Source organism: Sceloporus occidentalis, unplaced genomic scaffold (assembly GCF_023333645.1).
Source record: "Sceloporus occidentalis isolate IW3139 unplaced genomic scaffold, rSceOcc1.0.p SCAF_22, whole genome shotgun sequence".
Classification (NCBI taxonomy): domain Eukaryota; kingdom Metazoa; phylum Chordata; class Lepidosauria; order Squamata; family Phrynosomatidae; genus Sceloporus; species Sceloporus occidentalis.
The window spans coordinates 10,661,197-10,688,791 of NW_028317002.1; the positions used below are offsets into that span (position 1 = coordinate 10,661,197).

Below are 27,595 nucleotides of genomic sequence, written 5' to 3' on the forward strand. Positions count from 1 at the left end.
CTTTGTCTTTGTCACACCGCACAGTTTGACAGCTGCCTTAATTTAGTTGTCCATATTCTGGGATGATGGGTGCATGTTGCAAACACCCTTGTTACAAGTGACATGCTTAGAAATAACATGCGGAATGTAGAGACTTGTTTTGTTTTTTTTACCACACCTGTTCAACGAGAAGCTACTAATATTCAGTAAAAAAAAAATAATAATATTTTTGACCATAATGAAGTTGAAATGTTCATTTTCATATCGTTTTGTCTCCATAGTACAAGTCTGGTTATAGTTTTGTACTCTCAGACATTTATGAAAAAAAAGGGGTATATTTGTACATTCTTATGGATTAATAATGTAATATTTCAGAAGGCCTCTGACTATATATACATTTGGAAGTGGTTTAAAATGCATTCCTTGTACATCTAGGAAATGGCTCCTTTTGCTCAGTTTATTCTAAACTTAAAACTGGTCAAGCCTTGGCTAGCCTTGCTGGAATCACGCTACATATATGTTTATAAGGTGTTTCCCATGTGCATGTCTATAGTAAATGTAGTAATTTACTATATAATTATATGGACCATAATTTCTCTAAAATGTGACTGTAATTGGAGAACAGGAAAGTTATTAGTCAGGGAAAAGGTAACTCCAACAATGAAACCATTTGTGTGTCAAATTTATATTACAGATTCTATAACTGCACCTGTCTTATTTGAGCATATCGGGCATTTTTTACATGTTATAAAGTCATTTGTCCCTGTCTAATTTTTTTTCCATTGCATTTTTTGGGAACTAAAGATTATAAGAGCTTCAACCAAAATCATTGCCCATATAAAAAAATTGCTCCATAGATTCATGTTTAGCAGCAATCACACTCTTCCTGTAGTCTTCCTGTGATCAGTCCCCCACAGCACTATTGGCCCACTTGCTCTCACAGAATGGTTTTAACTTGTGGGTTTTTAGCAGGAAGCTGCTTGTTTCAGGTCTTGCCCCGACGAGAGTTTTACGTCTGGATTCTAACAAGGCCATTCAACAAACCTTTAACCTTTCTGATGTAAAAGAGAACAAACGTAGACTTGCTTGCTTTAATCTGACACCCACATTACACCACTACCATCTACAAAATGTTCTGACCGAAATAAATGTATAAATTATCCAAAATGATATCCTACAAGGGCAAATACTTTTCCAAATAAGTTTCTTACTTAGCCCACACCTGTACTGCAATACAGCAGATCATAACCTAAATAAGCACAGGTCACTGGACTATTCGTGTGTGTGTGTACGCACCACTTCAGGTGACAAAAATGAAAAACTATTAAAAATGTATAACCCCCCTCTCCCATTCCTTTTATACATAACACTGGTTGGATATTTAACCTTTCTAAGGCAAAGTTTTTTGTTCCTCCCCCCCCCCCCCCATAAATGTGTGTATGTAAATAATTTAGTGAACAACACTGGGGCACCCCAAAGAAATACTGCCCCTTAGGCTATGGGATAGGTGGATGATGGGATTGGCATGGGGGCCTGGGCTCTTCACCTGCACTGGGCCCTAAGCAGGCCCGGACTGGCCATCGGGGACACCGGGCATTTGCCCGGTGGGCCAGGTGTCCCAGGGCCGGATTGACGTAGGGGCTGATGGAGCTGCATCCTCCATGTTAAATAAAGTAAGCAGCAGTTGCTGCTTACTCCGGCAACAAGGTAAGTAGGGTGAGGGAGGGGGTGCAGTGAGAAGGGGGAGAGGGGATAGATAGTGAGAGGGGGTACATAGTGAGAAGGGGCAGATAATAAGGGGAGGGGTAGATGGGGTGAGGGGGTAGTGTGAATGCATATGAGAATGAATGAAAACAATTTGTGGATGAATTGCTTGAATGATTTGTGAGACTGCATTAATGAATATGTGTTAATGATTTGTGTGAATGAGTGAGTAAGTGTTTGTGTCTATCATGAATGTTTAAGTGATTTGGGGAAATGCAAAGATGGTACATGAAGGGTGGGCTTTAACAATAAATAAATAAAAATGGGCTGTTCAGTCTTAAATGCCCGGGCCTATTTTATGTCCCAGTCCGGGCCTGGCCCTAAGATTTCTGATGGCGGTCCTGTCCAGTGTTTCAAAGGATAAGTAGAGGCTGAGAAACGGGCAGGAAAGTTGGGTAAACTGAGAAGATAAATTCGAATACTTTGTTTCATGGGCTTTTTTGTGTTTGGATTGCTGGCAGCTATTGCTTCCCTTACCAAGGTCCATTTCAATACTTGTATCTCTTTTGGGTGTGCAAAAAGCAAGTGGATAACATATTAACGTGCTTCATACATTCCATATCTGTGTTAATTAGTACATAACCTTAATATCCCTAAATGCAATTAAAGCTGTAATTGGTGGAAAAAGAAAAGCGCAATGATACACGTTGGGATATCAGGTTGTTGTGGAAAACCCAGAAATGTTTAGGCAGCCTAGTAAGCATCGTGATGACCGTGCTTGCAGTATAGGGTTTTGCTATTACTACATTAGGTTAAGTCTTTATAGGCCGACCTTCCCATCTTCTCTGTCCCTCTATTCTGATAGCCCAACTCCATTAATTCTAAGTCGTTTCCGCCTTTTCAGTTATGTGCAGCTTATATAGTGGGAAACCTTAATCATTTTTAAAAGGGACATGGAATCAGATGCAATAAGAACTGTACCCAAGTTTCTGTGGGGTCTTTTCACAAGGAATTTGAATGGTCAATGGAAGTTTAACATGTCTGTCCAGGCTTGACTTTACTCACAAAACCTTGCATGCCGATAGATGTAAAACTACGTCAATGTTCAGGGATGTGTGTTCTGAAGTACGTGTTAACATGTGCTGCTTTCTTTTCTGAGCTGCAGGCAAAGCATTAATAGGTCCTCAATTGATCCATGAAAAGCTGCATGTTAAGCATACAATATTAACAAAACAATCTACTTTAAAAAGGGGGTCCACAATACACCACTTTAACAAAGAGGAATGACAGTTGCTCCTATGCATAAGCTTTAATAAGTCACTTTGTTTTATGGTGCATAGAACCCAAATATTCACTTTTGGCTAGTTTCCATAACCACCGCCAGCTGCAGGGGCATAACTAGAAACCACAGAGCCCAATGCAAAAATTGCCTCAACATGCCCCACAGTGCCACCCTTCCTAAGCAGCATTTCAGTGTCTTAACCTCCATTGTGCCTATGGCATCATTGCCCTCAAACAGCTTGTCTGTGCCACTATTCACCCTAAACATCTTACTTGTGCCACCATTGTGCTCAAACATCTATGTGCCTTCTTTGCTCCTTACACTCTTGCACACATGCTAATATGCATAATACACATACTCAACCACATTCCCTCATACCTACAATTACACATTGATTCTCAGACACTTATACACATTCATTCTCACAGACATTCGTTCTCGCATACACTTATACATATTACCCTGGTGGCACATTATGTGAGGTAGGCAGGTACAAAAGTACAAAGCCCCTTCCCATAAGGGCTCCTCAGTGAGTAAAAACGGAAGACTAAGGTATGCCTTATGCTGCAAAAATTACAAGTACGTAAAGTGGAGGGGAGGGGAGAAAAACTGTGCCACCAACGTAATAGCAAGGAAAAGAGAATTCTCGTTGAGTAGAATCTGTTTCTTGGTAGCACATTACATGAGATATACAACAGAAAATAGGTTGAGAGAACCATACTAAGGCATCAACAAAACTCAGAGAAAACTCACCTTATGCTGCCATAAGAAACCTGGTACCAAAAGAAAGTTATTTCATTGCCAAGTCATCCAAATGGTAATGCTTGGCGAACGTGTTAAGATTTTTTCACGTGGCTGCCCTACAAATCTCTGATTAAACTAAATGCATCTCTACCCAAGATGTTGCCATAGCCCTGGTGGAATGTGCCCTGAGCCTCAGGGGTGATGTCTTGCCATTCTAGCAGCCTCAATAATCCAAAAGGGCAAAAGATCTTTTAGTTGTGCAGAGGCCCTTGGTCTGAGCGGAACACGAAGAGGTTCCGAGATAAACCCTGCAGTTCTGTTCTGGAAAGGTATAGGATAAACATCTTTTAAGATCTAGGGCATGGAGCATCCTGATTACTAGGGGCTAATAAAGAAGGTAGGGAGCGTAATATCTTGTTTTCTGTGAAAAGCACAATTTATCTTAGGTGCAAATTCTGGAGGCATGGGGAGGACTACTCGGGGGGGGGGTGGGGGGAGTTCCTTTGATGACCGGGCCTGCAACCCACTCACTCTTCGGCATAAAGAGGTTTTTCAGATCTTAAGAATCTTAGTTATGTCACCAACTCCCTATCATGCAGTAAAATATTCTGAGAACCCCCTTTTTTTCTCAGGATCCTGCTTTCAATATGCAAGCTGTTAGTTTTAGTATGGTCGGATTTGGCATGGCATATGGATCCCTGAGATAAGAGGTCGCTTCTCAAAGGGAGATGAACTGGTAGCCCCACACATAGCTGAATCGATCTGGAGTACCAAATCCACGGAAGCCAATCTGATGCAATGAGGACTGAAGCACTGTCTGATGATTTTCCCCACTGGAAATTCCACCTAATACCCTGCACATTCAAATCTCCCGTGATAAGTAGGGCTGAAAGAGACTTACCACCTTTCTGCCCAATTACATACTGGTGGTACACTTAGAAGTTCTTGACTTCTTGTTCCTTTCTTTATGTAGGCTACCAACCTGTTATCTGACCAAATTTGAACTGCTGTGTTTGAAAGGAGATGCTGCCAAAAGATTAGGGCCTTTTCTCCTGCCAAAAATTCTAAGTGGTTTGCTGGAGATGAGATTTGTTTCTTTCTACCAAGTCGTGAATTGGTTGATCTGTAAAATTAGCACCCCAATCTTAACTGGCAGCATCCATGGTCATGGCCAAAGGTGCAGGCGTCAGCCAGTCTTTCTTCGAGGTAAGTCTGTTCTGGTCTAACCACCAATCCAGAGAAGTAATCTGACTAAATTGTGTGATGTCTGTCCCATCCCATTGGGACAGTATGAAATACTGAAGTTGTCTCCTACACAACAGGGACAGCGTAACTTGATGCGGTCATACGCAATTGGGAAGGTAGGTCATCTAGCTTCAAATCTGACATATTAATCTAATTTCTACCTTTCCCTGGCAGGTGCCCAGTTCACCAGCCATCCTAATTGTTGGAGTAGTGAGAAGGTGATCTGCAGGTGTTTAAGAGTAGCCAGTAGACTTGTGCATTCTGAAAACAAGGCCAGGCACCCCCCCATATTTGTTGCTCTCATTCTCTAAAGTTTCTCTACCACTTATGCAGCTTCAATCCTTCCTCTTTCTTCATCCACATCTCCGTGGACATAACCCGGCAACTTGAACTGAGGGCAGTAAAGAGCTCCTGATTCTCTAATAGGGGGAGAGGACATCACTGCAAGCGGCACCATATCACCTTACTGCAGATTCTCTATATACGTACACTCCAGCCATCATATGTACTTTAATGGATGACAGCGGATTCTGCATAATCTCAAACATTTGACTCTTTCCCTTGCAGAGGATGCATTCAGGCAAGCATGCCTGCTTACCAGGACACCTATGCTGGGACAATGAAGTTTCACTGCCCTGGACAACAAAAGGACTACCTCCACCGCTAATCTTCCCAGCAAAGTAGCTGCGGCCTCTACAACATTTCCACATGTTCCACTCACAATCTAAGATTAATAAGAATGTAACTTTATTCCACTGCGCTGTGACATTGGCATTTCATAGGACTGTAAGAATAGAAAAGTTTATATATATTTTATTCCACCAGCCAATTCATAAGACACAAATATGGACACAATATACATGAAAAATATTGTGAAGACATGTTTTAGTCATTTTAACCAAACATAACTTACAGAAATAACCATTTCACAATTTGGTATTTCTTTAAAACCAAAAAAAAAATTATGATCCTTGTGCTTCTAGTTCAGAGGGCTGTACATCAGGTTCTTCATCATTATATATATTTTCAGCCTGCAGAAAAAGATTTAAAAGAATTAAAAATAACTAAGAGGACCCAGAGAACAGCTGATGTAAGCCAACAACCTCCTCTTTTGTGACATGTTGGTTCAATAAAAGTAGCTGATCTGTATGTCAGTTCTACTCACCATCTGCCAAATCTGCATTATGTTATCTTCAGATACAGAACAAATAACCCATGGTTCATTAGGGTTCCAACTGAAATCTGATATTTTTGCTGTGTGACCTCCATGGATAAACTACAGGAGAGAAAAGAGTATAGTAATAGTGAGGATCAAGTATATTAATGTGTACTGTAACTTGCAGACAGCTCTGTATGCATTACAGCCCAGCGTCCATCACATTAAAATTCCATTCATAAGCAGTCTACGTAAAGCTGTTAACTTCTGGACTTGTGTGTCAACATACCAGTAGCTCAGGAGGCCCATCCTCAGCATCTTCTGCTGACTGCTCTTCACCAATTTTACTGGAAGAAAAAAAGTCCTTGCAGTTAGATTGTAACTCCTTTAATGTTTTCTGGGACTAGTGCTTTTTTAAAACTGCCTATGGGGTGTTTAACCCCTTGATGACAATTGCCGGTCCGGGCACGTCACGGAAATTCATGTCGATAACGACAAATGACGTGCCAGGACCGGCACGTCATTAAACGGGTGCAGAAAGCGATCTATTTTCGCTTTCTGCACCGAAACGGCGTTGCTGTAATGCCTCGACCTCGAGGCATTCAGCAACGCCATTATCGGCACAAAGGGGCCATCTCTGGCCCCTCCCCGGGGCGTCAACATCCGCCATACTTTGTATGGCGGCGGACGCCCGTTTTAAAAGCGTTTAGGAGGCGATCAACGATCGCCTCCTAAACTTAAATGGTGTCGCTGGAATGCCTCGATCAGGAGGCATCCAGCGACACCACTTACCTTTGGATGGGCTGTGACCGCTCCGGAGAGCGGTCACAGCCGCAGCTGCCGGTGATCTTCGCCATCTGCAAGATGGCGGCGGTCCGGGAAAATTCAATAAAGAAACAATAAAGTCTAAAAAGTTCGCTAGACGGTCTCCAGACCCTCTAGAGAACTCTGGCTCCACTTGCAGGTTGAATATAGGTACTGCATTCAACCATGCAAGTCAATGGAGCTCAGCTTTCTAATCACAGTGTGATTAGAAAAAAATAAAAAATAAAAAATTAATAATAATTAGAAAAAAAATAGTAAAAAAACAGTAAAATGTAAAAATAATTTCCCACTGATGTCACTATCAGGGGAACCTTCAAGTTGAAAAAAAATGTTAAAAAAATTAAAAAAAAAAAAAAGGCAAAAAAAAAAATATATATATAAAAAATATATTTTTGTGAGCAAGTCCTAAAATATTAGCTTAAAACAATTCTCGCATGGAAAGAGTTAAAATACTGGCATATTAAATGCCCATGGGGTGTCTACTTTTAAAAAATTTATGATTTGATGGGGTAAATTGAATTGGCCGGGTTCAACAAGGTCCCAATTAACACGGGGGGAAGGATGGCCACACATCTAATTTCCAATTAGAAAATGCACACGTACCAAATGTGGCCTTTTAGTTCCCCCCAAAAATGACAAACCCATGCATGTGGGGTATCACTGTACTCAGGAGATGTTGCTGAACACATGTTGGGGTGTCGTGTGACAGCGGCATATACCAGGAGCTGTAAATTCATACATAAAGTAGGTGTGTGTGGGAAAAATACACACACAAAAATACTACTGCAAACTTTAAAAAAATGCTGGTGGTAAAATGTGTGCATGCAAAGAGTTAAAATACCAGCATTTAAAATACCCTGGGGTGTCTAGTTTTCAAAAATATATGGTTTTGTTGGGCATACTGAAATGGCCCGGCTCAAAGATGTACCAAATAGGGCACGGGCAGTGGATCCCCAAATGCCAAAGTTCAACATTGAAAAATGTGCATGCCCCAAATGTGGCTCTTTTGCCCCCGAACAGCCAGGCAAAATCATTCATGTGGGGTATCACTGCGCTCAGGAGATGTTGCTGAACACATATTGGGGTGTTTTGTGATAGTGACATATACGAGAACTTTTTAATTCATACCTGAAGTAAAATGTGTGTGACAAAACAAATGGAAAAAAATGACTATCACAAAGTTTGACAAAGACTGGTGGTAGATATGGTGCATGGAAAGAGTTAAAATACTAGCATTTGAAATACCCTGGGGTGTCTAGTTTTCAAAAATATATAGCTTTATTGGGCACACTGAAATGGCCCGGCTCAAAGATGTACCAAATAGGGCATGGGCAGTGGATCCCCAAATGCCAAAGTGCAACATTGAAAAATGTGCATGCCCCAAATGTGGCCCTTTTGCCCCCAAACAGCCAGGCAAAATCATTCATGTGAGGTATCGCTGTACTCAGGAGATGTTGCTAAACACATATTGGGGTGTTTTTTGATAGTGACATATACCAGAACCTGTTTATTTATACCTAAAGTAAAATGTGTGTGAAAAAACAAATGCAAAAAAATTACTACCATAAAGTTTGACAAAGGCTGATGGTAGAATAAGTGCTTGGAAAGGGTTAAAATACCAGCATTTGGAATACCCTGGGCTGTCTAGTTTTCAAAAATATATGACTTGATGGGGTAAATTGCATTGGCCGGCTTCAAAGATACCCGAAATGGCACATGGGGGGAAGAATTACCAGATTTGGAAAAAATGGCTTTGAAATAGCAAAACGGTACCTGTACTTATTGCTCCATAACGTGCAGAAAAAAGCAAAAAAACATAAAAACATTGGGTATTTCTAAACTCAGGACAAATAGTAGAATCTATTTAGCAGGTTTTTTTATTACCTTTTATAGATGAGTAAAAGATTTTTCAACTAAAAGTTAGAAAGTCATTTTTTTCTAAATTTTTCACCATATTTTATACTTTTTTTAATAGTAAATAATACGATACAATCAAAACAATGTCATCTAAAGAAAGCCCTTCTTGTCCTGAAAAAAACAATATCTAATGTGTGTGGGTTCAGTAAACGGGAAAGAAGAAAATTACAGCTAAACACGAGCAGCGCAGAAATGTTAAAACGGCCATTGTCACGAAGGGTACAAAAAGTAAAATCAGCCTGTGTCACGAAGGGGTTAAACAAAAGTGCAAGAAAGGTGAAATATAAATATAATTTATTAACTAGGACTTGCTTTTGAGACATAACCCTTTATGTACCGTAAACAATTTAAAAGTACACAGAAATAGAAAGTTTTCTGGGACAGTGTCTCTTCTCACTTGACAAGATCAAATTGATCAGTGGGTGAGGGAGAATTTAGAGTGTTCACAAGACACAGACTGCGATTTATTGCATGCGATTACGATTGATTCACAGCGATCACATGAATAAATACAAAAATAATGATTGATCCTAAAGACAACCAGGATCAAGCCATTAACTGCTTCTTCCACTAAAACTCCTTCAAGCCCTAAGGTTTGTGGTCCTTATATATAGTCTTCTGGCAAACAGAATAGTTCTAAAAACTGTATCAATAGCTGTACATTAATCTTTTCACCAAGACATTACGGAAACACAAACAAGACACCGCAGTACTAGATCCACACCCAAATACTTACCGTGTTAGATATTCTAGCATGCATGGCGCTTCAGCCTACTGTGCTTCAAATGGACAAAGGCAATTACTTCAATTTAAAACCAAGTAGAGCTCACCTCAAATCCCAAACATTAAGTCTGCGATCCGTGCCACTGGAAGCCAGAATAGTTTCATTGTGAGGTGACCAATGAACCTTTGAGAAAGGAGACATCTATTAAGGAAAATATTGAATCTCTATACTCTGAGTGACAGCACAATGAGACTTTTACTCACCTGAAAAATTTCATCTTTATGGGATTCAAAAGAATGCAGCTTCAGTTTTAAGTTCCTGAGATCCCACAATGCTACAGTCTTGAAGGGGGAACAAAGACAGCAATAATCAAAACAAAAAACACCCAATATGAGTTTCAGTGTCATTTTAATACAGAAAGTACAGGCACTCTAAACTATAGAAACCCATTTCGTGCACAGAGCCTAAATTATACAGGACTGCCATCTCATCTCAAATCTTTAAAGGCATGCATTGAAGAGCATTGCGAATCTCTACAGGAAAGTGTTTCAATTCCCTACTAGTCTTTCCATAACATTACATGGTCACCACACTGTTACTGATGGCACCATACAATTGGACTTGGTGCGTTTAACAGTTTCCAATATGTCCAAGTTTCTTACAAATCTACAGGCAATAGGCCAAAAGAGATGCAAACTTTATCAAAAACTGTGCTTTGGCTTCCATAATTAGAACGCACAACTTAATTTAGTGAGATTACCATGTTATTTCACACTATAGTTAATGAGTTGTATACATCTTGACCCAATTACCCATTGTGCAGCACTGCTGAACACAATGGCACAGTATTCAAAGATATGACGGCCCCCCTTCTATTAAAAAGGGAGTACAGCCTGCCCTTCAAGTTATAAACCGCAATTTATTGGACCCATTTATACATATTACTCACACATTACAAACATTTGTGGAAGCCTGGAAACAAATATGCACAACATTTAACTTAAGTGTGCCAAAAGAAAGGAAGTTCACAAGTTGTTGTGTCCATGCAAGAGTAAAAATAAAAACCTTGTCAGCAGAACCGGTCGCCAAAATGAATTCACTGTATGGATTAAAGGACAAACAGTTGACCTCTGCAGTATGCGCATCCACTGAATGGCTGGGCTTAGATGTGGTATTTGATCTTGTGTCCCATCTATTGAAAGCAAGGTAGCAGTTATTTAGTTGAAATTAGTTAACAGGCTCATAGGTTATGATTACTCCATATACATCTATATCTATATATCTATATCAACGTGAGGCTTAAAAATGTACTTCAGAAAGTTTGGACTTGTAGACCACAATACACTCACATCATGAGCTTCTGATCATCCGCAACAGATCCAAACAGGGACTCATGCAAAAGGTGCCAAGCCACATCCTCAACAACTGCTGAATGGCCAGTAAAGATGGCTTTTGCATCAATTATTTTGCCTTCTTTTGGTCCAGCACTAATATCCCATAAGCAAACTGTCTGCAGGAGGGAAAACAAAGGGGGGGGGGGAACACAAATTGTGGGTGAATTAAACATTTCTAGAAATCTCATCCATAAAATTCCTTAAAACGAAAAAAGTGTGGAAAAGACCTGTTAAATGTTCAAAGAATGTTACAGCTGCCCTATGAAAAACATTAACATTTTATAATGCCCAAAATCAATAAAGTGTTTAAAATAGGTTAGTGGTAAAAACATATGATTAAGATTATCTCCAGGCACACACTATTATACATAATCAAACAGATTATGGATATAATTTAATCACTAAAGTAATTTTTAAAGTAGGCTGCTGTTCTGGCTAAAATCACTTGGCAGTTAAATACAAGTAACGAGGTTGTTTCACAAAGAACATATTCCGATACAAAGGGGGGGGGGATAACTTGTATTGCTGACATTACTTACATGATCATCTGAAGCACTGAGCAGATGTCCACTGAGGTTTGAATTCCATGATAGACCGTAGCCTTCCTTCTGGTGACCTCTCAGCCGAAGATCAGGGTTACACTCACCACTGGGGTCTAAAAGACAAAGCTCAACTATTAATTTTACATTAAGTTGACACACAAGGTTTATAAAAAATAATTTGACGGTAGGTTAACAATGGACCTACCCTACAGTTGCTCTCCACCCCCCCCCCCCTATGCATTCTTAAACTGTGCTAAAGAGACAAGTACTTTGGAGTAGAAAATTCTTAAGAAAACAAAGCCTTGTGTGCTAAATGAATGCATACAATAGCTGTTTTGTGATTTTGTCAACAAGCATGCCAACTTAACCCAGGTCTAAAAATTTCAAGGGACAGTTCCATGCCTTATGCAGCATATCCATTAAAGAATGCATATTAAAGTACTTTAATATGCATTGTTCAACCTGTATGAAAAACAAATAAAACAAGAAACATTGATGCTTCCGTGTGCCTCCCCCTGTGCATTGCCAGTGTCGCTCCACTGATGTCTGAAATCAGTAGCAGTACTCGAGGCTTTAGCAAGCAAGATATCCGTTCAGACAAAAGGATTTCTGGCAAGCTCAGAAGCACTCTGAGGGGTCACAATGGTTTACACTCACCTGGCTTTGAGGGATGCTTAGTATAATCAAAGACCAGCACGTCAGATGAAGGCGTTTTTGTTGCAATGATACATGGATTCTGGGGCATATACCGAGCACGGTTCACCTCACCCTCGTGGTTTATTTTGATTTCTGTTTCAATCTTGCCACTAACTGAACCAAAGCCGCCGAACTCTGAAACAAGATTACAAGTAGTTTCAGGAGATCTTACGTAAATTATACACATTCAAATATATACCTTATTTCCATCACTCTCAGACTAAGCTTGGAAACGTTACGTTTGTATTAGTTGCATCCTGTCGATTTTAGTTTTTGTACCCTTCGTGACAATGGCTATTCTAACATCTCCGCGGTGCTCGTGTTTAGCTGTAATTTTCTTCTTTCCCGTTTACTGAACCCACACAAGTTATATATTGTTACATAGTAAGTATTCTTTAGACACCATTTTTACATGATGAAAATTCTGCCCCTATGTCCTATTTTTTTAAGGGGGCCAATTGAGAACTAGACACCTCAGGGTATTTTAACTCCAAGTACACATTTTACCACCAGCCTTTATCATAGTATTTGTGTGTTTTTTTTCTTCACACACATTCTACTTTAGGTGTGAATTTACAGCATCTGGTATATGTTACTGTGAAACACCCCAATATGTGTTCAGCAACATCTCCCGAGTACAGTGATACGTGCATGGGTTTTTCGGGTTAATTGGGAGTTTGGGAGGTAAGAGGCCACTTTTGCATGGTGATCTTTTGGTTTTTTTTGGACATTGTCAGTCTGTGCCCATGTCCTATTTGTAGATCATTGAGCCGAGCCAATTCAATTTACCCCATCAAATACATTTTTGAAAACTAGACACCATGTACATTTAACATGCCAGTATTTTAACTCCTATGCAAGAATTTTTGTGAAGATAGAGCTAACTTTAGGACTTGCTCAATTTACACACTTTTTTTTTTTTTTTTTACACTTTGTTGGAACTGTATGGTCCCCCTGGTGGTGACATTAATAGAGAACTATTTTTACATATTAATCAAATTGTTTAACCATTTTTTATTCATTTATTAAAGGGTGCCGCCATCTTGCGTGAAGCAAGATCTGAGGTGTAGAGAGACCCTCTTGGAAATGCATTTATTAAAGGGCGCCGCCATCTTGCATGAAGCAAGATCTGAGGTGTAGAGAGACCCTCTTGGAAATGCATTTATTAAAGGGCGCCACCATCTTGCGTGAAGCAAGATCTGGGGTGGGTTTTCGGTGAATGCCTCACTACCAGGCATTTCAGCAACATCGTTTAAGCTTAGAAAGCGATCGTTGATCACCCCCCTAAGCGCCGTAAACTACAGCAGTTTAAATTCATGACATGCCAGGCACGTCAATTGTTGCTAAATGGTTAAATTATAGTCAAGTAGTAAATATGAGATGGATTTAGATATACATTGGTTACACAGCTAATGATTTAAGTATACTTGGGCATGATGTTAGCATAGTGACCACTGGATTAATGCCAATGAATTGTGTTTAATAGAAAATAACTAGGATTAAAAAAAATTTTTTTTAAAAAACAATGCTAGTTTTCACATGTTTTTGATAGACGCATATTTATCATGTATATGTTCTAGCTCAATTATATTAGCCCGCTCTTTAGGACAAACACACTGAAGCCTTACCGTACATGTCTTAAGTCAACGAGACAGATCCTTTGGAGGAGATATGTATACAAAGAATATGAAGCAATTTTTTACAAAGCTTTCTTGATAAAGAACTTTCTCTAGGCCACAGTATACACCAACAACTTTGGACCACTCAATTATTCCAGTAGACATGCATTACACAATGTAGCCTGACAATAGGTACAATCATAATTTATCTGCCTCTGAGGGGGAAGCCAGCTGCGTGACGAACACAATAAGTTGCAATGACTCACATCTGTGTCCATGTATGAAAACTTGCTTTCCACTGGCTCAGATTCTATCTTCTTTTTTTTTTTTTTACTAACCCTATCAATAAACATCTTCAGAAATATGCATAAGTTATTAATATCGGATAGTTATTATTCCAATATTTTAAAAGAATAAAGGCAGGCACTGAGGCCAGGTGTCATCCATTGCATTGTTGTGTAGAATGGCATTAATCTGACTAATTATGCCCAGGACCAAAAAAGAAAGTATCTGCTCCTACCTCCTTTCTCGCTATCATAATGAGATGCATCAAACTGTGCATCATCATTGGGAATCTGGACACGTGCCACTACAAGGTGATTCTGTTCATCTGATGTGTGAGTGCCAAGCACCAGCCAATGCAACGCATAGTCCTTTCCTTCAGGTCTGTAGAATGAGACAAGGAAAAAACAAAACTCAAAATGACTACAAAACACGAATAGTACTATTTAAAGTTTAGAGTAAACACATTTAAATGTTATTAGAATACAGGGAAGCAATTCAAATTGTTGTGTAACAGTATATCACGAGAAACTACTTGTCTGAATCATGTCAGATACTATCTTCCAGATGAAAGGCTTTGCAAATAAAAAAAAGTTTGTTTTTTTTTAAATCTTTTGTAACATGGCAACAAAAATTAAAGACAGTATGTAACCGCTGTTCTCTACCGAATATACCATTAGAAAAAACAAACCAAACACAAACATGTATATGCACCTTATAGTGCTAGGTCTATTACCTAGTTACATCTGGCAGCCACTGTACAGTAAGACTTGGCCACTCCAGAGCATGGGTCATTACCAGGTCATACAGGAACGGTGTGTTCTTTTTCCATATTTTATATTCTTCGTTAATGACTCGCTCCTCCACAGTATCTTCAAACACTAGAGACAATTATGTGAGGCAGATAATGGTATAGTTCAGTACACAAACTGTTGCCGGAAACAAAAGTACATCATTATAAATGTAGACATTTAGCATATCGAATCGGGAATTAAATAAAACTTAGCTTTTACTAGTATGTCCATTAATGGATATAAGAGTACAATTCCGGCAACTCATTTGTCTTGCATTCAGGCATGAATTTTGACTGTAAATTGGATACGTTGCCACTAAAACCCAACCCCACAATGTTTTCCTTCGAATGAGTAGCGTTACTAGGGCAGCACATCATTGCAAAGCCCCACCCCTGAAATGATTCACACCTCGGAACGTATACACATGTTCAGTAGAACCAGATCATTGGTGTTTTCTTCCCCAGATGAAGCAAAAACTACTTGACGAAATGCGTGTCAGGTTTATTTACCATTCTTTTAATTCATAATTTGCTAGCATCTGCAGGGTACGAGTGAACCAATTGAAGAAACTAGTGCTGCTCATTGATTTTGTTATTAGTATAGGAATCTCCGTGGCTTAGTGGACAGTTTTGAATCGGGGTGTCGATATCATTCATGACGGAATGCAGGATGAATGAAGAATTACCAAGCTTTTGAATGAAGTAGACATAACACACGAACAGCACATACAGGATTTATATGAATCCGTTAGAACCTCAATTGCATTGAATGTTCTGAAGAATCAGGGTGGTTATTTATGTCATTCATGCCTGAATGCAGGGTGAAGGAGTGGCAGGAATGCCACAGTTAATTTAAGTCTTGTACCCATGAATGAATAGAAAAGCTTTGATACATATTCTAGTAAAATTTAGTTAATGGATTTTATTCAATGCCTGTTCCAAGGACTTTTGTATGGAAGTAGGGATTTAATGCCCAGCATTGGCATTTCAGAAGGTTCTGCTCAGTTTACCATCACTTTTTAGCTTGAATCCAAGTTTATCAGGATCTATGGAAACTTCTTAATACAATAATACTGCTTAGAGTCTTAAACAGTTTGAAACTTTGTATACACTTCCATCAAACAAACGTTGAACACACTGGTGCTAAAGTCAAGCCCGCAAACAATGCATACAATCGCATTTATTTAGACATGACATTTGTGGTAATTATAAGAAATGCACCACATAAAAACAGTAGGCAAATTATACAGATCACGTTTATCATGACAATACAGACAATCGCTGGATACATCATGCAAAACCTATATTTTCGGGCGTGCATGGTATTTTATTAAGTGGTGATGCTGGGATTGAATATGGGATCAAGTTTTATCCATTATGCAGCATCAACTTTCATTTGAACAGTGTAATTTATTTTTTTTTTATGAATACGAGTACTTTCCTAAGATTAAAGTGAACAGGCCTACAAAAGATCATACTAAAAACAGACTTAGCATGCTGTTCAAAGCTAAAGGACTAAGAATGAAAACCGAACACAAAAAAAAATGGGCCTTCCCAGCACCATTTCTACCGATTGATGTCTTTAACATGCGTTTGGACCGCTTCATAGGTTTTTATCCGAACAATGCACCGATTGCAAGAATAATGCGAGGTTAATAATAATAAAGCGCAGGCTGGAAAAGAGCGGGGATACTCGAATGGTAAACAATGCATCCTGCGATGCAAGGAGAGGTGAAACATTGGGAGGCCTGAACAGACCGAGCGCCGAGATGCTGGCGGGTAAACAGCGTCCCTTGCTAAGTAAACACACACAGTAACCTGCGCTCTGAAGCTCCCTCAGAAAACGTAAATGCAACCAGTACACCAACCAAGCCGTGCTGAATACTTAGTCACCCCCCTCAGCAACACAGGCTGGTAAGCCCGCCAGGCCCATGCTTACTCTCTTTATTCGCCATGTTCTCTGTTCACGTAAAGCAGCAACAGCCCGTGTAGCGGTGGCACAGGACTCCCCGTGCCCTTCTTCGCCGGTCTCTTCAACAGTTTCCCGCGTGAAAATGACAGAGTGGAAAGAAAGCCCTCCGCTGACGCAGACACGGAATCACCCGCCAAACTTACAGACCTACTTCTAACACTATCACGCTGCTTCGCGTATGGCCGACCACGCCTCCATCACGTAGAAACGTAAAACACGAGGAAAGCGTAGCCAATTAGGAAGACGAAGAGGAAAGCGCGCGCTGCATTTCTACTGCGGGAGATAACGGCAATGGAAGACATATTTGAAGTAGTGATGGGAAGTTCGGATCATTAAAGTGAATCGGATCATTTCGATTCGTTCACTGAAATGATCCGATTCATGATCCGGATCTTCGGATCACTCAGTGTGTCTGCACGGAGTTACTGTTTTCCAGTAACTCCGTGCAGGCACACTAACGATTGGCCCCGCCCCTTTCATTATGAATCCTCCCCCCTGCCTCCAGTGATGTCAATGAAGGCAGAGAGTCGTTCAAAGATTCGGATCTTACAGGGATCCGAATCTTACAGTGATCCGGATCATTGGCATTCTAATCATTCAGAGAATGTCACCATACTGTTATAAATAATACATTCATAATCACTGCCCCCAGGATTTACATTCCCCTTTACCTGCAACTGCACCTTAAGCTAACTTTATTAAATTAATTAAATTAACCCTCACCATTAAATTAACCCTAAACACCCCATCAACCATGACTGCCCTAAAATTAACCCTTAACACCCCATCAACCATGACTGCCCCTAAAATTAACCCTTAACACCCTATTAACCATAACTGCCCCCAAATTAACCCTAAACACCCCATTAAGCATAACTGCCCCTAAATTAACCCTAAACACCCCGTTAAGCATAACTGCCCCCAAATTAACACTAAAGACCCCATTAAGCATAACTGCCCCCAAATTAACCCTAAACACCCCATTAAGCATAACTGCCCCCAAATTAACCCTAAACACCTCATTAAGCATAAATGCCCCTAAATTAACACTAAAAACCCCATTAAGCATAACTGACCCCAAATTAACCCTAAACACCTCATTAAGCATAACTGCCCCTAAATTAACACTAAAGACCCATTAAGCATAACTGCCCCCAAATTAACCCTAAACACCTCATTAAGCATAACTGCCCCTAAATTAACACTAAAGACCCCATTAAGCATAACTGCCCCTAAATTATCCTTAAACACCCCATTAAGCATAACTGCCCCTAAATTAACACTAAAGACCCCATTAAGCATAACTGCCCCTAAATTATCCTTAAACACCCCATTAAGCATAACTGCCCCCAAATTAACACTAAAGACCCCATCAACCATACCAATTTATTAGGTAATTTATCTGGAGTACATGCAATTAATTTAGGGGCAGTTATGGTTAATGGAGTATTTAGGGTTAATTTCAGGGGCCGTTGTGGTTAATGGGGTCTTTAGGGTTAATTTCAGGGGCCGTTATGGTTAATGGGATCTTTACGGTTAATTTCAGGGGCAGTTATGGTTGATGGGGTATAAGGGTTAATTTTATGCTGATGATTGAGGGTTAATTTAATTAATTTAATAAAGTTAACTGTAGGTGCAGTTATAGGTAAAGGGGGGCAAACTCAGGGGAATCTAAATCCTGGGGGCAGTGTGAACATTATTAATGTATTTATTTATAAAAGTATGGTATCAGTGATTTTCTCTGAATGATTCGAATCTCTGTAAGATTCGGATCCTTGTAAGATCCGGATCCCTGTAAGATTCGAATCATTCGACTCTTCGGTTCATTCGACTCTTCGGTTCATTCGACTCTTCGGTTCATTCGACTCTTCGGATCATTCGACTCTTTGAACGAATCTCTGACTCTATGAGTCATCGTTCCTGTGAGAATTAATGAGCTGTAACCTGACCCCAGAGTGCTCTGCAGATGACTCACAGCTCTAGGATCAGGTTACAGCTGCATGATGATTCACAGACTGAACCGCTACAAACGAATCGTTCAGTCTAGTGAACCGACTCATCCGGATCACTAAAAAGAACCGGATCAAATGAACGATTCGTTCATGATCCGGACATCACTAATTTGAAGCTGGCAAGCAAATCCGTTTATATTGTCTCTCGTGTTGTAATCCTCTTGTTTGCCCCATTTTCCTTACACTTTAGACAACGTTATTAATCTTCCAAGATGCACACTGAGTTATATTTTAGTTGAACTTTTTCAATGTCGAGGCGGCTCTGGCTCTTTAAGGCCAGTGGCTGCCTGGTAACGTCACGTGTGGAAGACGACACCCAACGTTTTAATGAGTAGCCAGGCATAGCCATTAGCCAGCCACTGGCCTCGCACTGCAACACTGCTTCTGTTCACGTAGGTGTGATTCCTTGTCATTTCTGTGTTGGCACAATAAAAGGTATCGACTTTTACTAAACGACTGATCAACGATCACCTCCTAAACTTAAATGGTGTCGCTGGAATGCCTCGATCAGAAGGCATTCAGCGACACCAAACACTTACCCCAGGACGGGCTGTGACCGCTCCGGAGAGCGGTCACAGCCGCAGCTGCACGCAATCTTCACCATCCGCAAGATGGCGGCGGCCCAGGAAAAAAAGATAATAAAGATGAAAAAGTTCGCTAGATGGTCTCCAGACCCTCTAGAGAACTCTGGCTCCACTTGCAGGTTGAATACAGGTACTGCATTCAACCATGCAAGTCAATGGAGCCCAGCTTTCTAATCACAGTGTGATTAGTAAAAATAAATAAAAAAATTAAATTAATAATAATTAGAAGAAAATAGTTAAAAAAACACTAAAATGTAAAAATAATTTCCCACTGATGTCTCTATCAGGGGAACCTTCAAGTTGAAAAAAATGTAAAAAAGGCAAAAATAAAATATATATATATATATATATATATATAAAAAAAATATTTTTGTGAGCAAGTCCTAAAATTAGCACATTAGCTCGCATGGAAAGAGTTAAAATACTGGCATATTAAATGTATGATCTGATGGGATAAATTGAATTGGCCGGGTTCAACAATGTCCCAATTAACACGGGGGAAGGATGGCCACACATCTAATTTCCAATTAGAAAAATGCACACGTCCCAAATGTGGCTTTTTAGTTCCCCCCAAAAATGACAAACCCATGCATGTGGGCTATCACTGTACTCAGGAGATGTTGCTGAACACATATTGGGGTGTTGTGTGACAGCGGCATATACCAGGAGCTGTAAATTCATACATAAAGTAGGTGTGTGGGGGAAAAATACACACAAAAAAATACTACTGCAACTTTGAAAAATGCTGGTGGTAAAATGTCTGCATGCAAAGAGTTAAAATACCAGCATTTAAAATACCCTGGGGTGTCTAGTTTTCAAAAATATATGGTTTAATTGGGCGCACTGAAATGGCCCGGCTCAAAGATGTACCAAATAAGTTTGACAAAGACTGTAGGTAGATATGGTGCATGGAAAGAGTTAAAATACTAGCAACTGAAATACCCTGGGGTGTCTAGTTTTCAAAAATATATGGTTTTATTGGGCACACTGAAATGGCCCGGCTCAAAGATGTACCAAATAGGGCATGGGCAGTTGATCGCCAAAGTTAAACATTGAAAATGCGCATGCCCCAAATATGGCCCTTTTGCCCCCAAACAGCCAGGCAAAATCATTTATGTGAGGTATCGCTGTACTCAGGAGATGTTGCTAAACACATATTGGGGTGTTTTATGACAGTGACATATACCAGAACCTGTTTATTCATAGCTGAAGTAAAATGCTTGTGAAAAAACAAATTCAAAAAAATGACTACCACAAAGTTTGACAAAGACCAGTGGTAGATATGGTGTGTGGATATATGATTTGATGGGGTAAATTGCATTGGCCGGCTTCAAAGATACCCGAAATGGCACATGGGGGGAAGAATTACCAGATTTGGAAAAAATGGCTTTGAATTAGCAAAACGCTACCTGTACTTATTGCCCTATAACGTGTAGAAAAAAGCAAAAAAACATTGAGTATTTCTAAACTCAGGACAAATAGTAGAATCTATTTAGCAGGTTTTTTCATTACCTTTTATAAATGAGTAAAAGATTTTTCAACTAAAAGTTAGAAAAAGTAATTTTTTTCTAAATTTTTCACCATATTTCATACTACTGCCGCTAGTTTTAGCAGCAGCTGCCGCGTTCTGGCAGGTAGGGTGCGCGCGTGACGTCAGCGTTGGGGGTGTGGTGGCTACCGGCGCCAAATTTAAAAATCCAGAAGCCCTGTTACCTGTACCTTGGTGTGGTCTTTTGCTGTTTACCTGTTTAGTTGCGTTCTATGGTGAATCTGACCTTTGCTTGTCCTGACTACCCTCTGATCAGTGATTTGGCTGTGTTCGTTCCTCCACGTGTATGACCTGGATCGTCTGACTACCCGCTTTGGATTTGACCCATCTTCTGGCTGACTACCCGTCCTGTGTATGACCTCTGGCTCGTCTGACTCTGCGTTTGGTTTTGCTCTCCGCCATTCCCTGCACTTTTGTGTCGCCTCATTTAGCGAATTGTGCCCTGACCAATTATCTCCGCTTTCCCTATTCCGTCTGGATCTCTCCAGCTATACCCAGAGACTATCTTCCTCTCCATATCTACCTATTCCGGGGCCTCCTCACTGATGGGAACATGGAATATCTGGGGGTTGCTTCTCAGCGCACTCCTCCAGGAGAAGAACTTCCGCGGTGAGTGCTCTGGTGACAGATGACATGATATACTGCTGGGGGTAGCCACAGAAGTCTTTACAAACCCAGGGCCCATAGTCAATAGGGAGGAGGCTGGCAGTCAGGCCTCTCCAGTGGTCCCAGTGATGGAGGGTTCCGTCACATACAGCACGCACGTGTTGAACATGGCAACATGGATCAGGTAGATGGCAACCTTTTTATACCATATTTTGGTTTTACGCAGTAGAAGGTACGGCTGTAGACATTGATCTGAAAGATCTACTCCCCTCATGTTTTTTGTAGTTGATGATGCACTGTGGTTATTCATTGCGCAGAGCACTTTTTTGTGCCACACTTTTGTTTGTGTAGGGAAAACTTTACGTTCCACAGGCTAGGGCAGGGGTGTCCAAGTTTTTTCTGTAGTGGGCCACTTCATCAGAATTGTATACGTGCGAGGGCCGCACTCATTTTTCACTGTGAGAAAATATGGCCTTTAATAAAATATGCAGATTAAAATAAAGTAAATGACACAAAGCCTTTACCTTCCTCTCACTGATTGCTGGGCCTAAAAAGTGTTGTCACTACAAATTCAGGATTCTGGATAAGTAAAAATAAAATAGTTCTATTTATTTTAGCAATGCACTAAAATTAAATTTCTGGACCAAAACCGAAAATTCAGGGTTCACTTAGCTGAAACTGAAAATGACCCCCCCACACACTTTTAATAAAAGTAAGTTACACACCAAAATTGTACAAAAAATTATATATTATGATTGTTAACAGCAATCTCAGGCATACCCAGATTCCAGCATGTACTGGTTGGCTGGGCATTGTACCGGTATTTTTTTGTCCAATTTTAGTGTGTAACCACGCTTTTATTAAAAGTAACACACCCCAATGGGACAAAAAAAAATCAACAATATGACTTGGCATGATAGGAGTGTGATTGCTAACAGCAAACACACTCTTTTTATACCCAGGCAACCAGTAAATGCTGGAACCTAGGCATGATGAGACTGTGATTGCTCTTAGCTGTTAGCAATCACACTCCTATCATCCCAAGTCAGCCAGTACATGCTGGTACAGGGTGGCTGTAAGTGCAGACCCCATACTGCTGGCAGCATCAATACACAAAGGGGCAGCTAGCCAGGTTTCAGCATGTACTGGCTGACTTGGCATGATAGGAGTGGGATTGTTAACAGCAATCACAGTCCCATCATGCCTAGGTTCCAGCACTTACACATCGATGCTATAACACACACAAATTCATTCATTCACAGATTTATTCCCTCAATCAGGCATACTCATTCAAACACCCTCCCCCACCCCCTTACCTCCACTACAGCTCTCTCAATGCTGATCACAGACTTCAGCAGGGGGCGTGGCCTCCCTCGTTCTCCTCACAGAGGAGGCAGGACCGGAGCAGAGAATAGCCCCTCCCACAAGTAAGCAGCAGGGCTCTTGTGATCCTGGCTGCCGATCTCACGCGGGCCGCACCTCGAGGTCCCACGGGCCGCATTTGGCTCGCGGGCCGCATGTTGGACACCCCTGGGCTAGGGTGTTAAATATATAGAAAAACTTAAATCGCTTCGGGCTTGTATTGTAGTTGCCTATTTAAAAAGGGCAAGAGGATGTCCCACACTATTTTGCCTCTTGTGCCAACTGACTCTGCGCAGCCAGCGGGATCTAGGTGACTGTCCTTCCCCTCATATATCCCGAAGGACACTCTATATATTGTACACAAATGGAGGTTCTATACACCTTATTTTAGGTGGAACCTAGGCATCAGCATCTTATGGAGTAACACTAGACATCAAAATCTGACACTTGAGTGGCAGACCAAACATCTGACTTAGCCAGAATAACATAGGCTTCTTGTACGCTGTAAAAGCGTGCTTCAAATGCGAGGCAGTCCCCTGAAGCGAGAACTGGCTGGATGCAGCGCACACCCGAGCACGCCGCTGTATTTTTTACTGAATCATCCAATGGGCCAGCATTTTCTGGTTCACGAAGATGCATTCTTCATTTGCAATACTTGCCAGGCTCTCTACAACGAACAGGGCTGTTGGCTGCATATGACCCTGCTCCAAACTACGATATTTGCTAGATTATAAAACGACTCCCCAAAATCTGAATATTAATTTAGGAAAAAAGAAAAAGCCTGAATATAGGACGACCCCATAGGAAAAAAGTCTTACTAGTAAATGTTAATTCATGTAAACTATGTAAACTATTTTTTTTAATAAAAGCTATGATTGAGAAAAATATATTTTTTTTGTTTTTATTTCCTTTTATTTTCCAACCTGCCCCCCAGTTATGCATATCTGACCCCAGGCTTGCTACTCTGCCCCAGAAATGCCTTATACCCTCTAGATTGTAAGATCATTTGAGCATGGCCCTCCTCACCTGTTGTTTCTATATGTCAGATTATTATGTTAGATATACTGTCTACCCATTGCACAGCGCTACTGCATAATAACAATCATCTGTTCCTTAGAAGGTCTAAAAATTAGGTAAATACAATGTCCGATGAACCCAGATCGCCCAGGTCCTGTTAGAGGCCAGAGGCCTCTCGTTGGGAGGGGGTACTGTCAGGGTCCGTTCTCCAGACCCCGACGCAGCGACTGTCCAGCGTGGCACCTGTTATGTTTGTCTCAGTCTGCAGTCTCAGGTATAGTTTGATCTCTGTTCTGTGTTTAGATTTCATGTTTAGTAATTCTGTAGGCAGGGTTTAGCGTTAGGACCCACCGAATATTGGAGTACTTTGGCGTAGTGGTGGGCTAAGCATACTATGGCCATATGATGTGACGGAATCTCCAATTGTTATCTTATAGTCCTAGGCTAGTCCTGTATCCATGTGTGTCTTTATTTTGTGTACCTTTGCCCTCCTACCCTGTATCATCTGAGAATTCCGGTTCCTCTCTCCTTTCCCCATGTCCAAGTTAAGATATCCTATCCTTGCTTAAGGAGAAGCTTCTGGGGATTCCGGCTCCTCACTCCATCCCCTGTGTTCCTTGCCTTGTTCCCTGTCCTTTGTTGTGTCCTGTACTATGTATGTATTGTCTGGCTATGTTTCTTGCTCGGTCTCCCTGTCCCTTGCTCGCTCTGTCCCATTTGCTTGCTGTGTTTCAGCTGTTATTCTTCTTAGCTTCCCTACTCCCAGTCTGCAGCATCCTGTACATTCGTGTGGAGAGCTATGTCTCATGCCTGTTCCAGGGTGCCTGCAGGATATCTCTTTGTTTTGTTCTGGACAACATCCACTGCTATGTCAGGGCGTTGGTATGGGGCTGCACAACCCTAGGTGCTCAACACCCGGGTGAGTGCAGTCGCCCTGCACCAGGCTCTGTCCCACTCCGCTACTGCGCAATAAACTCCTGAACTCCATCTTTGGGCGCTCCGGGTCATTACAGTCGTCTGTATGGACCCAGTCCCTGACACAGTGGCACAACTACCAGGGGTCGCACCTGCAATTGGGCCAGCAACCACTTGTGCGCCCCCTCCCTGCACGCCAAGGGCCCGCATCTTACCTCTCTGGTGCTCGCAGAGATTATTCAGAAAGGGCTAGTCTGGCCTGGACCAGACCTGACCTCCATGGTTACTCACACAGTGTGTGGTTGCCAGCGTTTATAGTTGAGAATGAGGTAAAGTGGTGATAGAGGGGGGGGGGAGAATGAACGAATATTAGAAACAGAATGTTTGTAAGTGTGTGTTTGAGGGGCAATAATGGCTGGCAATCTGTTTGGTGGCAAAGATGGGACATGCAGGCTGTGGGACAAGTTGCTTGTTTTTTTCACACCAGAGCCCTGTGGGTTCTAGTTACACCCTTGCATCTGATTGGTTGCTTGAAGCCAATCAGTGGGAGAAAACCACCTCCTTTAAAATCAGTGGAAGTGCTTTCCATTTTCGCATTTGTGCACAATTCATCAAAGGATGATTTTTACACTAATTTTGAATTTATGATGATGTAGTCTGCACATCTTTTTAAGTATGGAAATGCTTTCCTTTATTTATAGTGAAAAAATTTAAAAGCAAATGAACAGCAAAAGAAAGGCTTATTAAAGTCCAATTTGTGATCATATATATAGCAAGAGCACATAATCATTATTTAAAACTGATTATGTACAATAATTTAATTATGTAATGTGTTTACAAGAGCATAATTCTGACACCGCTAGTACTCTGAGTATATAATAACTCTATTTTTGTCTTTTCATGTATATAGAACATTATAATTTATTATATGCGCATTTGTGGAACATACATATTTTCACTCTGATTCATTTTACGATAGCTTTCTTGATTTTTTCTAGGTCCTTCTAAGATTATTTTTTCTGTGTCAAGTGTTTCACGCCACATAATGTTCTTACTATAAGAGAAAGAGAAGGCAGACTTGTTAGCACAATATTTATTGGCCTAAACACAGCATGCAATCTTCACTGACCTACATGTTCTGTAGATCAAGGGGTGTTCTCCCCAACTGACCTATTTACTCTGTCGAGGTTGTGCCAGCTCAGCGCAGCCTCCATAGACTTCGTTAAAAGACGATGCGCGCTTTCAAGATACAGCACACCAGGTTATGACATCATGTCCTGGCACTCCGTTTCTTAAAGTCGCATAGTCCCTCTTAGTGTACTGGAGATCCGACCACAGCGACTGGGTGCACTGCCCTAGGTCGGGCCTAGTGAACCACCCAAGGTAAATATACCACTGGGCAGACTACAATCAAGTGTAGACCACAGGCAGCAGCACATCTTTTCCCTTGGGGTACGTTTGCACTAGTAGATGACTAATAAAGCATTCCAAAACACATCCATCAGATATTGCGATCTAAGTGTGCAATCTAATCCTCTATAAAAACACATTTGCAGAAAAATGCCCAGGAAGCATCTAGTCATCATGAAAATGCTGCCTTGAGTCTTGGTTGCTATAGGTACACTGGGGGCTAAATTTGGAATTTCAAGTACAACATACATGAAAAAACTTCAGGTCATAACCCATGATCATAGCAGCGGATGGGGCAAATTCTCCCCTGTTTCCACTACTGACCTTCCCAAGACCAGTACACAGACCCAAAAGGAAGTGTTCTGTAGACAAATGTGTTTTTAACAAAAAGGTAAATCAAAGGTAAAAGATATATGCTTTTGTGCTCATATGTTAAGGGACACTGTGTTTGGTCATTTTAAAAGCAGGGATTATTTCTTAAACTTGTAATGTTCTTAAACCCCTGCCTGTAGGATCTTTTTGTAACAATATCAACATGGTTTGAAGATGGATCATATCTGATTCAAACATACTGTATAACTCTGACATACAGTAGGCTAAAAGGTAAGAGAATCCCATGATAAGATAGTTACATAATATGTGCATGTTGAATGTTTTAGCCCTACATGCTATAACAGACATTAACAGTAAACATGAAAATGTTTTACCTTCCAATGATCATAGAAGCAATTGAACATGCCAACAAAATCCCCAGAAGAACTGAGAGTATGGTGGTGATGACGATCATACCCCCACTGCGCCTCCCAGGCGAGGTGTCAATAGTTGAGTAGTTATTCACTATAGAAACATAACATAACAAAAATAAGTGCCACACTGGCCAGATTCCTAGTGGCTTATTTCCCAATCGTTTAAGCAAATTGCACTAAAATGTGTTGCATATTGATAAGTACACTTCTAACAAAAAAATACCTATGAGCTTTGGTGTATGCATATAAGGGATGCAATCATAATTACTCAAAGTATTAGCAAAAAAATTATAAAGCAGAATAAACAGATTTCCCATAAAGTGAAGGCAGGGAACAAGAGACTTATAGTGGCTTTGGGAGGGTTAGACTGATTTGGGGGTCAGATAGATAAAGAACTGGTACTCAATATGGGTTTTATCAGGCTGCTGCTTTTATTTGTGGCAATGGTACACAGTTTGAGAAACCGTAAAAATCTACTAAAAAGGGGAACACAGGTTAATGTCTAGAGCACTATTTGCTC

General features: G+C 40.7%; 1 protein-coding gene across 1 annotated transcript; it reads right to left on the minus strand.

The window, feature by feature from the left end:
* Positions 1-5,916: 5,916 nt before the first annotated feature.
* LOC149301013 (histone-binding protein RBBP7) lies at positions 5,917-16,857 on the minus strand. The gene is made up of 12 exons (XM_089484560.1): positions 16,842-16,857; positions 14,846-14,990; positions 14,348-14,493; positions 12,170-12,343; positions 11,510-11,625; positions 10,926-11,086; positions 10,642-10,768; positions 9,840-9,917; positions 9,683-9,759; positions 6,400-6,457; positions 6,120-6,230; positions 5,917-5,985 (listed from the first exon to the last, which is right to left on the minus strand). Exons 1-12 carry the CDS (start codon positions 16,855-16,857, stop codon positions 5,917-5,919), a joined length of 1,278 nt encoding a protein of 425 aa, XP_089340686.1.
* Positions 16,858-27,595: the final 10,738 nt, after the last annotated feature.

Bases quoted from the DNA above. Each gene is read 5' to 3' on its own strand.
- LOC149301013 (XM_089484560.1), bottom strand. The intron at 9,918-10,641 runs GTTTTTATTTTT...TCCCCCTTCAAG, and splicing joins CGACCGGTTCTGCTGACAAG to ACTGTAGCATTGTGGGATCT. The intron at 5,986-6,119 runs GTGAGTAGAACT...CTTTTTCTGCAG, and splicing joins TAATGCAGATTTGGCAGATG to GCTGAAAATATATATAATGA.